At 45.6% G+C, this 15883-nt stretch overlaps 1 protein-coding gene across 7 annotated transcripts in view; it reads right to left on the reverse strand.

Annotated features, from left to right (window-relative positions):
• INPP4A (inositol polyphosphate-4-phosphatase type I A) overlaps positions 1–15883 on the reverse strand; it is a 187434-nt gene that overhangs the window by 30467 nt on the left and 141084 nt on the right. For 3 of the 7 annotated variants that reach the window (XM_069757491.1, XM_069757489.1, XM_069757490.1), the window contains 7 exons: positions 15519–15702; positions 13263–13481; positions 12189–12441; positions 9130–9162; positions 8119–8291; positions 899–1022; positions 27–153 (listed from right to left, as the gene is read on the reverse strand). In XM_069757491.1, the coding sequence (XP_069613592.1) occupies positions 27–153; positions 899–1022; positions 8119–8291; positions 9130–9162; positions 12189–12441; positions 13263–13481; positions 15519–15702 (1113 nt within the window). The remainder of the gene's footprint in view (positions 1–26; positions 154–898; positions 1023–8118; positions 8292–9129; positions 9163–12188; positions 12442–13262; positions 13482–15518; positions 15703–15883) is intronic. The other 4 variants (XM_069757492.1, XM_069757494.1, XM_069757495.1 and 1 more) reach the window with 2 other exon arrangements.

Raw genomic sequence — 15883 nt, forward strand, 5'->3', positions numbered from 1 at the left:
AATTAACACAAGTTACATTAACTCACCGATTTCCAGTTATCACCGGCAACATATCAGTGGAGGAGTTCGATATGGCCTGGGTGACTTTGAAGGTCACATTCCTCAAGTCCATGATGCCCAAACTCATGTCTTCTAACATGGCCAGCTCTTCTCCTAAAGGGAAAGGTTGGACAACAACAGGACACGTGTTGGAAAAAATAACAGCATGAATTGCTGTAGAAAATTCCAGAAATTGCAGAGATTATGCGTAAATGCAAGTCTTTCCTGTTCTACAACAAGTTGCTGATTCAGGTAGCCCCAACCCTAACTAAAAGCATTTGTAGCAGTCACTGACAATGGTCATTGTAGAGGTACGCCGTAGCCATCTGAATGTATAGAAGAAACGATCACTGAACTTATGTGAGCATACTGTAATGGCGTCAGTCATTTTCCTCGTATGCAAAAAACTGACGGATTTCCATTAGCCTTAGGGATCAGATTTTCACCAGTTTGATAAGTGTCAGTTTTTACCATCAAAGTTTCATAAAGAAAAACTGATGGAGATTCCTCAAGTTTCTCTTCTTAAACAGTCCATCAGACTGCTATCCAATTTTTTCACGGCTCAAAAGACTTACATTAGTTTGATCCATGACAAGATAAAAATCAGGCAAGTCTCCATGTTTTGGACCAGCAAAAATCCACAGACATATAAACAACCCCATATACTATAATAGGTACAAGTTATATATGTGAAAAACACTGATAGAACTTGTAAGTGAAAAACTGCCGTCTGAAAGAGGCCTTAGTGGCACACTGAAAGCTTCTGATATTTCATATATTAATCTTATAGGCTCAGTCCTGGTTCTCAACCGTATGGCACCATAAGGCACAGCTGTAGTGTACCCTGCGCAACACTCACCATACGTGCTGAGGAGACTTTCAAACTGTGCCAGAAGACCAATCGTGTATAACTGGCGCAGGAAGCCATCGTCATGCAGACAGTTCCTCAGCTTGATAATGAAGCCACAGATCAGCGCTGTTAACTAAAACAGATACACATGGTGAAGATGATGTCAAATATAGCAGTTCTTTTTCTATGTACGGTAATTCTAAAGAAGTTATCTAAGGATGTGAACGTATATAAGGGGTGTCATCCCATTTCCAGCTCAATCTGAATTAATTTTTTTTTTTTGCAACTCCAACAAGTCTTTTCTTGGTTGACAATATTTTTCAACCAATTTATTTATTAGGGTGCAACAAATACCGGTTTTTACGTACCGGTAATAGGATTTTACGGAACCACGACAGCACCCCTACGAGAGAGGGGATCCGCCCACCTTCCGGACAGGAACCTACAGGATTTAAAGGGGCAGTCCCCCTCACCACTCCAGTTTGTGTTTCAGAGTATAAGGGACACCGCCATTGAGTTAGTACATAAACATATATACTTAAACATTACTAAATACTATCACCTCCTAATGAGTGATTTTTTAACAAGCACACTTTCCCCAAAAGGGTGCAGAAACCAGTGATCAACTACGGGGGGGAATGTGCGGGTGCTGTCGTGGCTCCGTAAAATCCTATTACCGGTACGTAAAAACCGGTTTTCCTATCGCCACGACAGCACCCCTACGAGAGATTTTCAAAGATCAATCACCTGGGAGGGACTACAGCAATAAGTACTGTACGGCCAAAAACTAAATTGGCCTCTGAAGATAAGTCAAGACAATAATGTCTATAAAAGGTGGAAGGAGATTACCACGTTGCCGCCTTACATATTACGTCTATGGAGACGTCCGCTCTTTCCGCCCAGGATGAGGCCATTGCTCGAGTGGAGTGGGCCCTGATGCCATCTGGTGGTGTCTGGCCTTTAGCAGTATAAGCAAGATATATGGCATCTCTTATCCATCTGGCGATAGACGCTTTAGTTACACTCGCCCCTTTCCTTGGATTCTGAAAGGAGACAAACAGAGCCCTACTCTGCCTCCATGGTTCTGTTTTGTGTAGGTACTCTAATAGAGTTCTTCTGAAATCTAACATGTGATATTTCTGCTCGTCAGCTGAATTCGGACTGTCACAGAAAGATGGTAAAATTATTTCCTGACTTCTATGAAATTTGGAAGCTACTTTTGGTAGGTATGCTGGGTCTGGTTTTAATACTACCCTATCTTGAAAGACCATTAAATAAGGAGGATCTATCGACAAAGCTTGTAAGTCACTCACTCTCCTAGCAGAGGTCAGGGCTACTAGGAAGGCTGTTTTTAAAGTTAAATTTTTTATGGAGACAGAATCTAATGGCTCAAAGGGGGGTTCTGTTAAGGCGTCTAAAACCAAATTGAAATCCCATGGTGGTAATCTAAGGATAAACACTGGGTTACTACGTTCAGTGGCCCTAATAAATCGGGAAACCCATCTATTTCCCGCCACATCGCTGTTATATAACGCTCCCAAAGCTGATACTTGGACTCTAAGGGTATTTACCGCCAAGCCCAATTCTCAGCCCTTCTGTAAAAACTCCAGAATAGCCGGAATTGGGACCTTGCCTGAAAAGGGATGTTGGTAGAAGGCAAGGAACTTTTTCCAAGTTTTAGCATAGATTTTAGTGGTAACTTCTTTCTGGCTATTTAAAAGGGTAGATATGAGAGCCTCTGAAAACCCTCTTCTCCTCAATAACTCCCTCTCAAATTCCACGCCGTCAGATGCAGGGATTCCACATTGGCGTAACGGAATGGACCCTGAGAAAGAAGCTCCGGGCTGGTCGGCAGTACCCAGGGGTCGAACACAGACATTGCCCTGAGTAACGAGAACCATGCCCTCCTGGGCAAAAAGGGGGCAATCAGGATCACTCTCGCTCTCTCCTCCCTGATCTTCCTGAGGACTATAGGGATCAGACACATTGGGGGGAACGCATAAGCCAGAGGGAAATCCCTGTGTATTTGAAGGGAGTCTATTATACAGGGCTTGTCCGCCACCTGAAGAGAAGCGAACTTCCTGGTCTGTCTGTTCTCTCTCGTTGCAAATAGATCGATAACGGGCAACCCCCATAGGTCTACTATCTGTTTGAACACCCGTCGATTCAGAACCCATTCTCCCTGACGTAGAGAATGACGGCTGAGGTAATCTGCTTCTGTGTTGAGCTCTCCCCGAATGTGAACAGCTGATAGAGAGCGAAAGTGGGCTTCGGCTACTTTGAGTATGTCTGTGGCGGTGTTCATTAGGGATCTTGACCTTGTACCCCCTTGATGGTTGAGATACGCCACTACTGTTGTGTTGTCTGTCTGGACTCTTACATGTGAATCCTGCAGAGATGGAAGCAACCTGAGTAAGGCCTTCTTTACTGCCGTGAGCTCTTTCCAATTTGAGGACTCTTGAGCCTCTAAGAGAGACCATTGCCCTTGAGTCCAAACATCTCCTATATGAGCTCCCCAACCTATTGGACTGGCATCGGTTGTGACCGTGTTGTCTGGTACTATACTCCAGCGTACTCCTTTTTCTAAATGTATCCTGTTTAACCACCATCTCAGACTGTGTAGAGTGGCGGTGGACAGCCTGAGTCTTCCGCCTAATTGCCCTTGAAGACTCCTCTCTGCATCCAAGACTTGGGCCTGCAACACCCGAGTGTGGAATTGAGCCCACTGGACGGCTGGTATGCAAGACGTTAGGGATCCCAGAAGGGACATAGCGTCTCTTAAAGTCAGATCTGGCTTCCTTGTTACCGTACTGACTTTGTGCACAATCCTCTGCTTTTTGTCTTCCGGAAGGAAACATTGTTGCTCTTCCGAATCTAGCAGAATACCCAGGAAGGTCTGAGTTGTTGATGGTTCCAATCTCGATTTTTCCATATTGACTATCCACCCCAAGTCCTGTAAGGAAGATATTACATGATTTAGGCGAGTACTACACTGAAAAAAACGAATTTCCCACTACCAGGAAGTCATCCAAGTAGGGTACAATTAATGTATCCTGTTCTCTGACATGGGCCATTACTTCCGCCATGACTTTAGTAAACACCCTCGGTGCCATAGATAGACCAAATGGCATTGCAGTAAACTGAAAGTGTCTGACCTGGTCGTTTAAGCGCACCGCCATTCTGAGGAATTGTTGATGATCCTGGTGAATGGGCAGATGGTAATACGCATCTTTTAAATCCAGGACTGTCATATAACATCTGGGAAAAAGAAGTTTAGTCGCCGTTTTAATAGATTCCATCTTAAAGGCATGATAATTTAGATGTTTGTTCAATCTCCGTAAATTTATGATGGTTCGAAAGGATCCATCTGGCTTGGAGATTAAAAATAAAGGGGAATAGAACCCTTTCCCCTGTTGATGTTTCGGAACCTCCACTATAACTTCCTTCCGTCTTAACATATGGACCTCTTTTTCAAGGGCTTTTTGTTGGTCTAAGGAATCAGGGGCAGTCAAGATATAAAAATCAGAAGGTTTCTCCCGAAACTCTAATTTTAACCCTGAATCAATTATACCTAAAACCCAATTGCTCGCAGTTATTTTAGCCCACTGCGCATGGAAATATTTTAACCTGCCCCCTACTGGAAGATCTTTACTAGCGATAATATCTTCTTCTTCTTGAGGAAGATGATGAGGCATTAAAGTTCGAACCTTTCTTTTTCGGGTCTGTTGGTTCCCAGTCTCGGTTGTGGTAAGGTCTTCGGTATTGGAAGCGTCTCCTGAAGGTAGAATTGAAAGCTTTAGGAAAACCTTTCTTCCTATCCTCAGCTTTAGCTAGGATATCATCCAATACCGGGCCAAACAGGTACTCACCCCTACACGGTATTGTACACAGTTTAGCTCTCGCCTGGGCATCTCCTTTCCAGGTTTTAAGCCATAAGGCTCGGAGAGAAGCGTTTGAGAGGCCTGCTGATCTTGCCGCTAATTTTAAAGAATCCACCGATGCATCCGCTAAATACGCCACCCCTTCCCGTATTTGCGAAAGGGAGTTCAGCATCTTGTCTCTGGGTACCTTGGATTTCAGCTGTTCCTCCAGCTGTGATATCCACACCATGACGGATCTAGCCGTACACGTGCTAGAGATAGCAGGCTTAAATGCTCCCGCAGAGGATTCCCACACTTTTTTCAAAAATATGTCGGCCTTTCTATCAGACGGATCTTTCAGAAGGCCCACATCCTCCAGAGGCAAAGCACCGGCTTTAGACGTAGAAGCCACCGCTGCATCCACTTTTAGAACTTTCATCCATTCTGCCAAATCATTGTCGTCAAAGGGATATCTTCTCTTAGCTGATGACGGCAGGAAACCTTTATCCTGCTTATCCCATTCCCGCTTTATAAGGGACTTAACTATATCTACCACCGGGAATGCCTTACGACTCTTCTGGCACAAGCCCGCAAACATTATGTCCTGTGCGGACCTTGGTTCCTTGCTCTCTGCAACACCCATGGTAGCTCGGACTCCTTTAACTAACATGTCCATGTTTTCCACCGAGAAACAAGGCCTTCCCTCTTCATCTGAGGAGGATGGAGATGAGGAGCGGGAACATTCCCCTTCTTGTAGGGACAGACTAGATCCTGGAGATAAGTTCCTGCCCGACCTTTCCTGGCGGCTGCCTCTAAGGGAATAACTTATTTCCTCCCTGATGACCGCTCTAAGGTCTGATGACCGAAGGGGAGCTTCCTCTTCTAAGGTCTGACAGAAGCAAGCCTGACAAAGCCTCTTGGTATAACTGTCAGGCATTGGAGTCATGCATAGAGCACATTGCTTGTGCTTAGATTTAACTGTTTTTTTCCCCTAAAACAAAGCACAAATAACAGACCATATCAGCACCAGGTGTCTAGTTAACACTCACCATTAAGGCTGACTCTGTGAATACTGGTTCTGGAGGAGTAGGATCCAAATGTGACGCTGGGGCGCTCGCACGCTGCTGCCCCCGCTGCTGCTGCTTCTCCTTGAGCGGCCGCTACCGCTCTTACTGCGCTGCTCCGTTCCCTCTCCATGAGGGTGCTCGGCGTCCCCTACTGAGGACATGGCTGCACAACTCATTCCATAGGCGCCGCTCTTTTACAGCGCTGCAGCGCTCCTCCCCCGGCTTACCCCGGAAGTGTACGAACTACTTCCGGGTTCACCAGCGCCGGTGTGGACGCTGCACACCGCGCTCAACTGCAGACCAGGACGGCACTGCCCGACTCCTGGGACGCGCTCCGTATGGCCAGACGAGGGGGGGTCTGCGCGCAGGACACCCCCGACGCTGCTTCCGAGCCCCCGATTCTGCCGTTCTAAAAGATACTGCGCAGAGGCATGGAGGCCCGGGTAAGACTGCTGCTGCCGGCTCCCGCCGTCCGGACAGGAACCCAAACTGGAGTGGTGAGGGGGACCGCCCCTTTAAATCCTGTAGGTTCCTGTCCGGAAGGTGGGCGGATCCCCTCTCTCGTAGGGGTGCTGTCGTGGCGATAGGAAAATACCTCTGAATGCTTCTGGCACCAAGATGCAAATTCATTCCGAGAGGGGGAGGGGGAGAGAGAGACAACGAGAGGGGGAGGGGGAGAGAGAGACAACGAGAGGGGGAGGGTGAGAGAGAGAGACAACGAGAGGGGGAGGGTGAGAGAGAGAGACAACGAGAGGGGGAGGGTGAGAGAGAGAGAGACAACGAGAGGGGGAGGGGGAGAGAGAGCGACAACGAGAGGGGGAGGGGGAGAGAGCGACAACGAGAGGGGGAGGGGGAGAGAGCGACGAGAGGGGGAGGGTGAGAGAGAGCGACGAGAGGGGGAGAGAGCGACAACGAGAGGAGGAGGGGGAGAGAGAGCGACAACGAGAGGGGGAGAGAGAGAGACAACGAGGGGAAGAGAGACAACGAGAGGGGAAGAGAGAGAGACAACGAGAGGGGGAGAGAGAGAGACAACGAGAGGGGGGGAGAGAGAGAGACAACGAGAGGGGGAGAGAGAGAGACAACGAGAGGGGAAGAGAGAGAGACAACGAGAGGGGGAGAGAGAGAGACAACGAGAGGGGGAGAGAGAGAGAGAGACAACGAGAGGGGGAGAGAGAGACAACGAGAGGGGGAGAGAGAGAGACAACGAGAGGGGAGAGAGAGAGACAACGAGAGGGGGAGAGAGAGAGACGAGAGGGGGAGAGAGAGAGAGACAACGAGAGGGGGAGAGAGAGACAACGAGAGGGGGAGAGAGAGACAACGAGAGGGGGAGAGAGAGACAACGAGAGGGGGAGAGAGAGAGACAACGAGAGGGGGAGAGAAAGAGACAACAAGAGGGGGAGAGAGAGAACGAGAGGGGGAGAGAGACAACGAGAGGGGGAGAGAGAGAGACAACGAGAGGGGGAGAGAGAGACAACGATAGGGAGAGAGAGAGAGAGACAACGAGAGGGGGAGAGAGAGAGAGAGACAACGAGAGGGGGAGAGAGAGAGAGACAACGAGAGAGAGACAACGAGAGAGAGACAACGAGAGAGAGACAAGTGGGAGAGAACGAGAGAGAAATGCAGAAAGAGATCTCTAAAGATCAACTTCAAATTACTCTGGTAAAAAGTTTCCAAATTACCCTGCAGTGTCGCCAGAGGGGAAATAAAGCATTGCAACTACATTCTCTTAAACATCCTTTAAGGTGCTGGTTAAGTAATCTGACCCCTAGACATCTGGCTAAGTCTACGTTCACACTAGCGTTCGGCTAGTGTGCGTCGCGCTAGCGTCGGGCGACGCAGCGGCGACGCACGCGTCATGCGCCCCTATGTTTAACATGGGGGACGCATGCGTTTTTGCTTGTTGCGTTTTCCGACACATGCGTCTTTTTTTACGCTAGCGTCGGACCAAGAAAACGCAACAAGTTGCATTTTTCTTGCGTCCGATTTTCGTCAAAAAACGACGCACGCGTCAAAAAACGCAGCGTTTTTGCATGCGTTTGCATGCGTTTTTCGGTGCGTTGTGCGTCGCGTCGGCGCACAACGCTAGTGTGAACGTAGCCTTATGGATCACAAGTGGCCGAGACAGATTGGGAGATGACCCTGTTAAAGCTTGAACAGTCTACAGATGAAACCCTACAAAACACTAGAGTATTCGCACAGGTGAGGAGTGAAACCCTGGTCATATATAGTATGGGTTCAGCATATATAGTATGGGTTCAGCTTGTAGATAGCTGTGGGAGACTGGCAATGAATGTTCACATACCGTCTGACAGAAGACAACATCTCTGCGGTACTGGAGGCTCAAGCACAAGGCGATTGTTGGAGCACTGTCCTGCATGAGTAGAAAGACCATGGCTTTCTTTGCTTTATCACTCATCATGGCCACACAGTCTGTCAGTGTACTCAGTAAGGGGTAAAGGGCCTCACTCCATTCCCCTACAGAAAACCAGAGCTTATTAGCATAAATACCTGTCAACAACTGATAGTTATTCCATAATAAAAGAAATAGTAAGGGCAAATACATGTACTTCTCAAAAATATGAAACCTTCAGCCAATATTCTGTCAGCAGAGAATGACTGGTGAAACCAAGCACAGGCTATTGGTGCACCCCTGGTGTGGCTACACATTTAAGTGCACCTTCCTACCTACTTATTTTTTATTCATCTATGTCCCCTTTCTGAAGCCACAGGTGTCAATCAAAGAAGAGGGGGTAGAGATAAGGGGATAACAAGTAGGTGGAAAGGGGAACTTAAATGGTTGCCCACGCCAAGGATGCACTGAGCGCCTGGTGCTTTAGGGGTTACATTTTTGAGATCGGACCTCCAACTGATGACCAAACACACACAGATTCTGTACCCATGCAATCATTCGGACATCCATGTGATATACTGAATGATGACACTCAATGTCCAAGCTTTCCGTTTTTATTAGTGTGCCTTCCATCTAATGGAACTTTATTTAGAGTGAATCACTGGGAGCTTTCAAAAGTGTCACATTGATGCCAAAACTATCAGTGAATTGAAGCAACACAAGAGAAGAATAATCTGAAATATTTTCCGTCCCAACATAAAGTTCAAAAACGGCATACAAAAGGTCATCATGACGGCAACTGTGAAAGCCCCCACTAGTACCGGGAGCAAGCACCACACGAGTGTGAAACGGAGAACGATTAACCCTCTACAAGCAGCGTGACCTGCGGGAGCAAAACTGGGGGCTCAGAGGAAACCAGAATTAGTGGGGGAAAAGAAGCCATGAATGGAAAGTAGCACATACCTGGTCCAGGTTCTTCTGCACCCGAGCTGCTATCTGCACAGAAATGGAGGGGCAACATGCACGATTAAGGAGCAGCAAATAAAATTATCATACCAAAAAGAAAGAAATAAGCACAAATGGGGTCCGTCACCCCAAACTGACATGTTTGCCATGTAGGGAATACAGCCTCTATGAATAGCCGCACCTTTTCTCTTAAAAATCGACTCCTCCTTTTCTGCATAAAATTAACTTTGTTATGAGGGGCTAATTAGGTGCACTGATCCTCCAACTCATTTTGCAAGTGGCTGCCTACTTCATTATTTACTGAGAGCAAATGCCTGAAAACAAGGGGGAGACCCACATGCAAAATGTGTGGGTGGAAAGGTGCAGTTTGCTGGTCATCCAAGCCAAGGGTGCATCCTAATGAGCATATATCAATTACATTTTTCTTGCAAAACAGAGGAGGCGATTTTCAGAGGAAAGGTGCATTTTTGATATGCGCTATATTCCCCACATAAAATATCACTTTGTGGGGACAGACTCCCTTTAAAAACTTGCTAGCAAATCAGGTTTATTTAAGCATTGTAGTAGATAATGTAGTACTAAGCTTGTGAAGGAACACTGACAGAAAGCAGAAGGAGCTTGCAGACAGCTTATTTGTAGCACGCCAGGGCTTACTTCTAGCTGGAGATCCATGCAAGGGATTCATTATGTAATAAGTAATAATTAGTGATGAGCGAATATACTCATTACTCGAGATTTCCAGAGCACGCTCGGGGGTCCTCAGAGTATTCTTTAGTGTTCGGAGATTTAGTTTTTCTTTGCCGCAGCTGAATGATTTACATCTGTTAGCCAGCATAAGTACATGTGGGGATTCCCTAGCAACCAGGCAACCCCCACATGTACTTATGCTAGCTAACAGATGTAAATCATTCAGCTGCGGCAAAAAAAACTAAATCTCCGAGAACTAAAAAATACTCGGAGGACACCCGAGCGTGCTCTGGAAATCTCCAGTAACGAGTATATTCGCTCATCACTAGTAATAATAATATTAGGAAGTATCTTCAATTAGGAATGTAGTACAGTTATGATTCACTATGCTGCTTACCACATGTTAATGGCGTTAGGTATCCATGGTTATGACCACTCATACTTGTATAGTGACAGTTAGTTAGCTGTTGGTGGTTGTAACCATGAACAACTAAGCCACTACATTGCCCTGCATGTGGGGTAAGAGACAGAGCGAATCAGAAAAACTATACTACATTTATAATTGGAGGTATTTGCTAATGTTATTATCATACCTACTTCATAGGATCTTGGTTATGGGAATACTCCTTTAAATCTAAGTTCATAACAATGGGCCTTAAATCAATATTCTTCATAACCAGTCTGCTGAATTGACATGAAGAAAATCTTTGGAGCTCTTGGCATCATGGCCCTTCAAAACTGCAATATTTTGAGGTAGTTGCTAGTTAGCTGCCTGTTGTGCCGAGCGCAGGTCTCCGCCAGCACAGAGTCGTCACAAACGTCTGCTGACGACATGTCAACAGAGAGGTGGTTTCTTTTCCTGCTGACAGGGTGGGAAAACTGGTGTCATGCTGATTGACAGCTGTCTCCCAGCTGTCTAATTGGGGAAAGTCAGCTGTCAATCAGCATGACGCCAATAGTCAGGTCCTGTCAGCATGAAGAGAAATTGCAGCTTTCTTGACAGGGATAGGCTGCATCACTAGCAGGAGCAGTTAGGGTATGTGCCCACGTTGCGGATTCGTGTGTGGATTTTTCCGCACAGATTCCTGTGTTTTACCTGCGGATTTACCACGGTTTTTGTGCGGATTCCACCTGCGGTTTTACAGGTGTAAAACGCTGCGGAATCCGCACAAAGAATTGACATGCTGTGGAAAATAAACCGCAGAATTTTCCACAGCATGTGCACTGTGAATTTTTCATACGTTTACATGGTACTGTACAACACATGGAAAACTGCTGCGAATCCGCAGCATCAAATCCGCAACGTGTGCACATACCCTCAATAACCGGCGCCGGGTACAACAATAAGATACTTGCCTCTTTTAGCAACTACCTGCCTGTTAGTACATAGGCACTTTTTTTTTTTTTAAAGTCCCAGATATCCCCTTTAAGCTATGTAACACTAAAGCATCCTTGACATGGTAGGTATTTTCATTACAAATTACAGCTACCTGATCAGTTTCATTCCCCTTTGTCAGTACACTCTACACAAAAGTCCAATTTTAACAGCCAAGAGAGAAATTCCGTGAAATGTTATGTTCACACGCAGAGCAGACACAACTCAAGCAGGCGTGCACACAGTAATTACAGCAGGAAAATGAGAGTCGCAATACCAGAAATGGCTTCCAAACATGCATCACTGGACATTACTGTCTACGGACCTGTCTTACTTATCTCCTGAGTGTTAATATCCGATATTATATTACTTTGACTAATTATTATACATTTTTGCCCTTTTAATTTTCATTTAACAGTACAGAATGTCACAGTGTGAGAATTAATTAAAGGGGTTGATCTTACTAGGCATGAATAGATGTAAAGTAAACATACTGTTTGTTCAGCAACTCCACAGATCCGGCGCAGGTGACTTCAGAGGTCTGCGGCGGTTCTGAAAGCAATGCAGAACAGCCGCATCCGGTGATTGGCTACAGTAGTCCGGTGACTAGAAGAACGTGTCACAAAAACATCCAATTACGTGTTCCTCTAATCATCTGACCACTGCGGACAATCACAGGCTGCAGCGGTCTCAGTAACTTCTGAACAGAGCAGACATCACTTCCAGAGCTGCTGCAGACCTCCAATGCTTCCTGCCCAGAGTCCATAGGGGTGCTGAAGTGAGACTGGGGCTATGGTAATTATTTAAAGAAATTCATGCCTTTAAAAAAATGGATTCAAGTGTCTGACAACCATTTTCATGTCCTGATGTATAAAGACTGAATGCCACGATTGACATGTTTGTGTTCTGGGAATCACTATATGCCAGTCTGGTATTGTGAAGTCAGTGCTGAAGGAGCAAGGATGCTGAGGAGAAAAGTCACCACCATACGCACTTGTCAACTGAGAAGGATGGCATGCAGGAGATGGTGGAGATGATGTGGATGATAACACAGCCTCGTCATCGGAGGCCTCGGGGTTTATCCAATATGCTCTGCGTCTCTCATTACCTTTCTTGCTAGTACAGCTTATCTCACATTGGAAGACGTCTTCACAGCTGTCACTATGCAGACGCTCTTTTTGGAGAAGCTTGTCTACCCTCTGAATAATACACTCCAGGCTCTTCTCAACATTTGACCACACTTTCTCCTACAAGCAGCAGAAATATATAGTAGGCATACATCATAAACCCGAACGCAGAATAAACAATAGCAACCATTAGAATCATACAAATGATATACGTCAGGGTCTTTAACCAGTACATACCCGTGCTATATGTCTCCCCCCTTCCTGACAAGGCACACCTTCAAGTTTTTTCATACATGATCCTTTTCGTGTATATAGTGAGAAACTCCGATTCCTCCCTTATAACCAGCTCCTCCCCCTGACGCAGAATAAGTCTTTAGAAGAAGCTATGTCATTATCAAGCAGATTAACCCTTTAGAAGCAGCTATGTCTTCCTGTAGCAAATGAACCCTTCAGTCACCTATATCCTCCTCCCTTAGCTGGGCCATATAACAGACATTTTTCTGCCCATTCGGATACACTGGTGAATTATTTCACCGCGCATAACTCACTTTTGACAAATTTGTAAGAATAATATCTAAATCTATTATTATTGTGTTCTGTGGACGAGCAACTGAACAAAGATGTAGAACAGGCACATTGCTCTGTATCCCGCCAGCTCCCTGCCATTCAATTGCTAGGGAGAAGAATAAGCCCCCCATTCCTGGTGCGCAGTTATATGAGAACTGCAACTAGATTTTGATCTCACTATGATAAAATTAAAGGAAAACCTGCATTGCTAAGGGAAATAATCTGATGTTCTAATAATACATATTCGAGATAAGACTTATACTTTCATCTAACGCTAATTTCGGGAGTTTTTATTAAGAACATAGAAATCATTTTTAAGATTGCACAATACATTAATAAAATGTTGAAATTATTCTGTAAAACCAGATCCTTACCCACTCTTCCTCATGCCAGTCCACCTGCAACGATGATCTGCTGTTTCTTCCTGTCCACCGGGCCACCAGAGTATCCTGGTCATTCCTCAGCACAACTTGGTCTGCCTCCCCTGACGTAGGAGAGGCTTTGGAGGCTATGTAGTCTGGGCGAGCAGCATTAAGTCCATGGATTGCATTGGCTAATAGTTTGCAGTCACATACAGTGACAAGCTGTCTGGTCTGGGCACAATGAAAAGAAAAAAATGGCATACAGCAACATATTAGGACTTACGTATTTTTGGATCGTAGAATTAATATTGCAAAGTCTCGAGTCCCACTATTCTCAGCTACCCATCATTCTTCCGTTAAATCCTCTGCCCACATATCGTGCCCAGACTCCCTTGTTCAGGTCAGTGGAGTTGCACCTGACCAGAGTGCGCGCTGAATTAAATGAGGCTGTCAGGGCAATATGATGTCGTAAAGTAAGCACATCTCTATGTATGGAGGCTAGCTCTGAGAAGAAGGTAAGGTTCCAAAATTCAATGGCTACATTTCAATAAATTGATTTTTTAGATTATGTAAAATAGGTGCTTGCTGCCCTTTGGGTCATGGGGAGAACCTCTCCTCAGTCAATCTCCCTGCCCAGCTTCATCAGTGGCTTCACTTGGGCTAAAGGTACCGTCACATTAAGCGACGCTGCAGCGATATAGACAACGATGCCGATCGCTGCAGCGTCACAGACAGCTCTCCAGCGACTAACGATGCCGAAGTCCCCGGGTAACCATTGTAAACATCAGGTTACTAAGCGCAGGGCCGCGCTTAGTAACCCGATGTTTACCCTGGTTACCATTGTAAATGTAAATAAAAAAAAACACTACATACTTACATTCCGGTGTTTGTCGCGTCCCCCTGCGTCAGCTTCCCTGCACTGTGTAAGCGCCGGCCGTAAAGCAGAGCGGTGACGTCACCGCTGTGCTCTGCTTTAAGGCCGGCTGGCGCTGACAGTGCAGGGAAGCTGACGCCGGTGGACGCGACAGACACCGGAATGTAAATATGTAGTGTTTTTTTTTTTTTACATTTACAATGGTAACCAGGGTAAATATCGGGTTACTAAGCGCGCCCTGCGCTTAGTAACCCGATGTTTACCCTGGTTACAAGTGAAGACATCACTGGATCGGCATCACACAAGCCGATTCAGCGATGTCAGTGGGTGATCCAGCGACAAAATAAAGTTCTGGCCTTCTAGCTCCAACCAGCGATGTCACAGCAGGATTCAGATCGCTGCTGCGTGTCAAACACAACGATATCGCTATCCAGGACGCTGCAACGTCACGGATCGCTATCGTTATCGTTCTAAAGTTGCTCAGTGTGACGGTACCTTAATACAGTCTCAATTGTAATCATGTAGATTGACTGAAGATCTTATCTCCTGGAGTTTCCATCTCACTATTCTGTGAATGCGCTAAAACTAGGGCAATCCAAGCAATCAAGGGAGTTAGGTCAAGAACATGCTGGTTCACCTTGCTCCAGTTGACTCACGGTGGAACATAGTTCTTCTTCAGCTGGTATATATTTCATAAAGGATTTTTTTCTTGAGATGCAAATCATGTTTTTTGGAACTTCAAGCCCTAAGTGATGAGCTTACTTCATAATGTAATATCGCCCTGAATGACTCTCTTTTAATTTGCGCTTATACACACAGTAACAGATGCAATGCATGAGTGAATACACCACCTAGGCTTCAAAAATGGGCCAAATCTGATCAAGTAGTTTGCAGGCAGCATATTTCTCATGCAGATTTAGGTCTTTCTTCACAGATTCTACGAAAAGCGCTGAAACAAAAATAATGCTGTGAGATATCGTCTTGTAAAATGACTGCCAATGATTTCTAATGGGTGCTGATAAGATGCACTTGCACTTGAAGATCATCGATAAAAGAGCAAACCCTTCGTCAGGTGAAACCATATTTAAGCAAGATTAAAAAAATGTTGTTCTTGACATCGCTTTGGTCCTGCCAAGAACAATGGCAGCCTATGTGGACCGAACAATCTAATAGATCGTACAGTGCACATTGGAAGTGCGGTCTGGCTGTGTAAACAGGCAATTAAATGACCGGCGATAAAGAAAAACAAGTTGCTGATTGGCGGTCATTAAATGGCACACATCAACTAATGGAAACAGAACTTTAACGTCTATCATGCTCAGATTCAGTCATTGTATGAAACAGAAATCTGCCCAAAATTCTAAAAATGTAACAAACAAAACAAGTTGCTTTACCTTATCTGCTAAAATAGCAAGCGTCCTCTCAATACCATTGGCTGATCGGTCCTTCGCCGCTCGGGACAGCCGCTCTGCATAATAACTGACCTGTGTCTTCAAAGTATTAATGTGGGCAATGATCTCCTTGGCGCGAATGATATCTTGTGGGATGTAAACAATGGACTGAGGGCAGGCGGTTGTGCTGGAAATAAATGACAACACAGAGGAAGGAGAAATTACCGCCGATCACTGAAATAAATACATACGACTGACTGCGAAATATGTTACAGCAAGTGGACATGGCGCCTGACATGGTGTACATGACAATGATTCCTTATCTTATGTGGTCACGAGATAACTGCCGTTAAACAAGAGCCGTGGAG

Source organism: Ranitomeya imitator, chromosome 3, assembly GCF_032444005.1.
Source record: "Ranitomeya imitator isolate aRanImi1 chromosome 3, aRanImi1.pri, whole genome shotgun sequence".
Classification (NCBI taxonomy): Eukaryota; Metazoa; Chordata; class Amphibia; order Anura; family Dendrobatidae; genus Ranitomeya; species Ranitomeya imitator.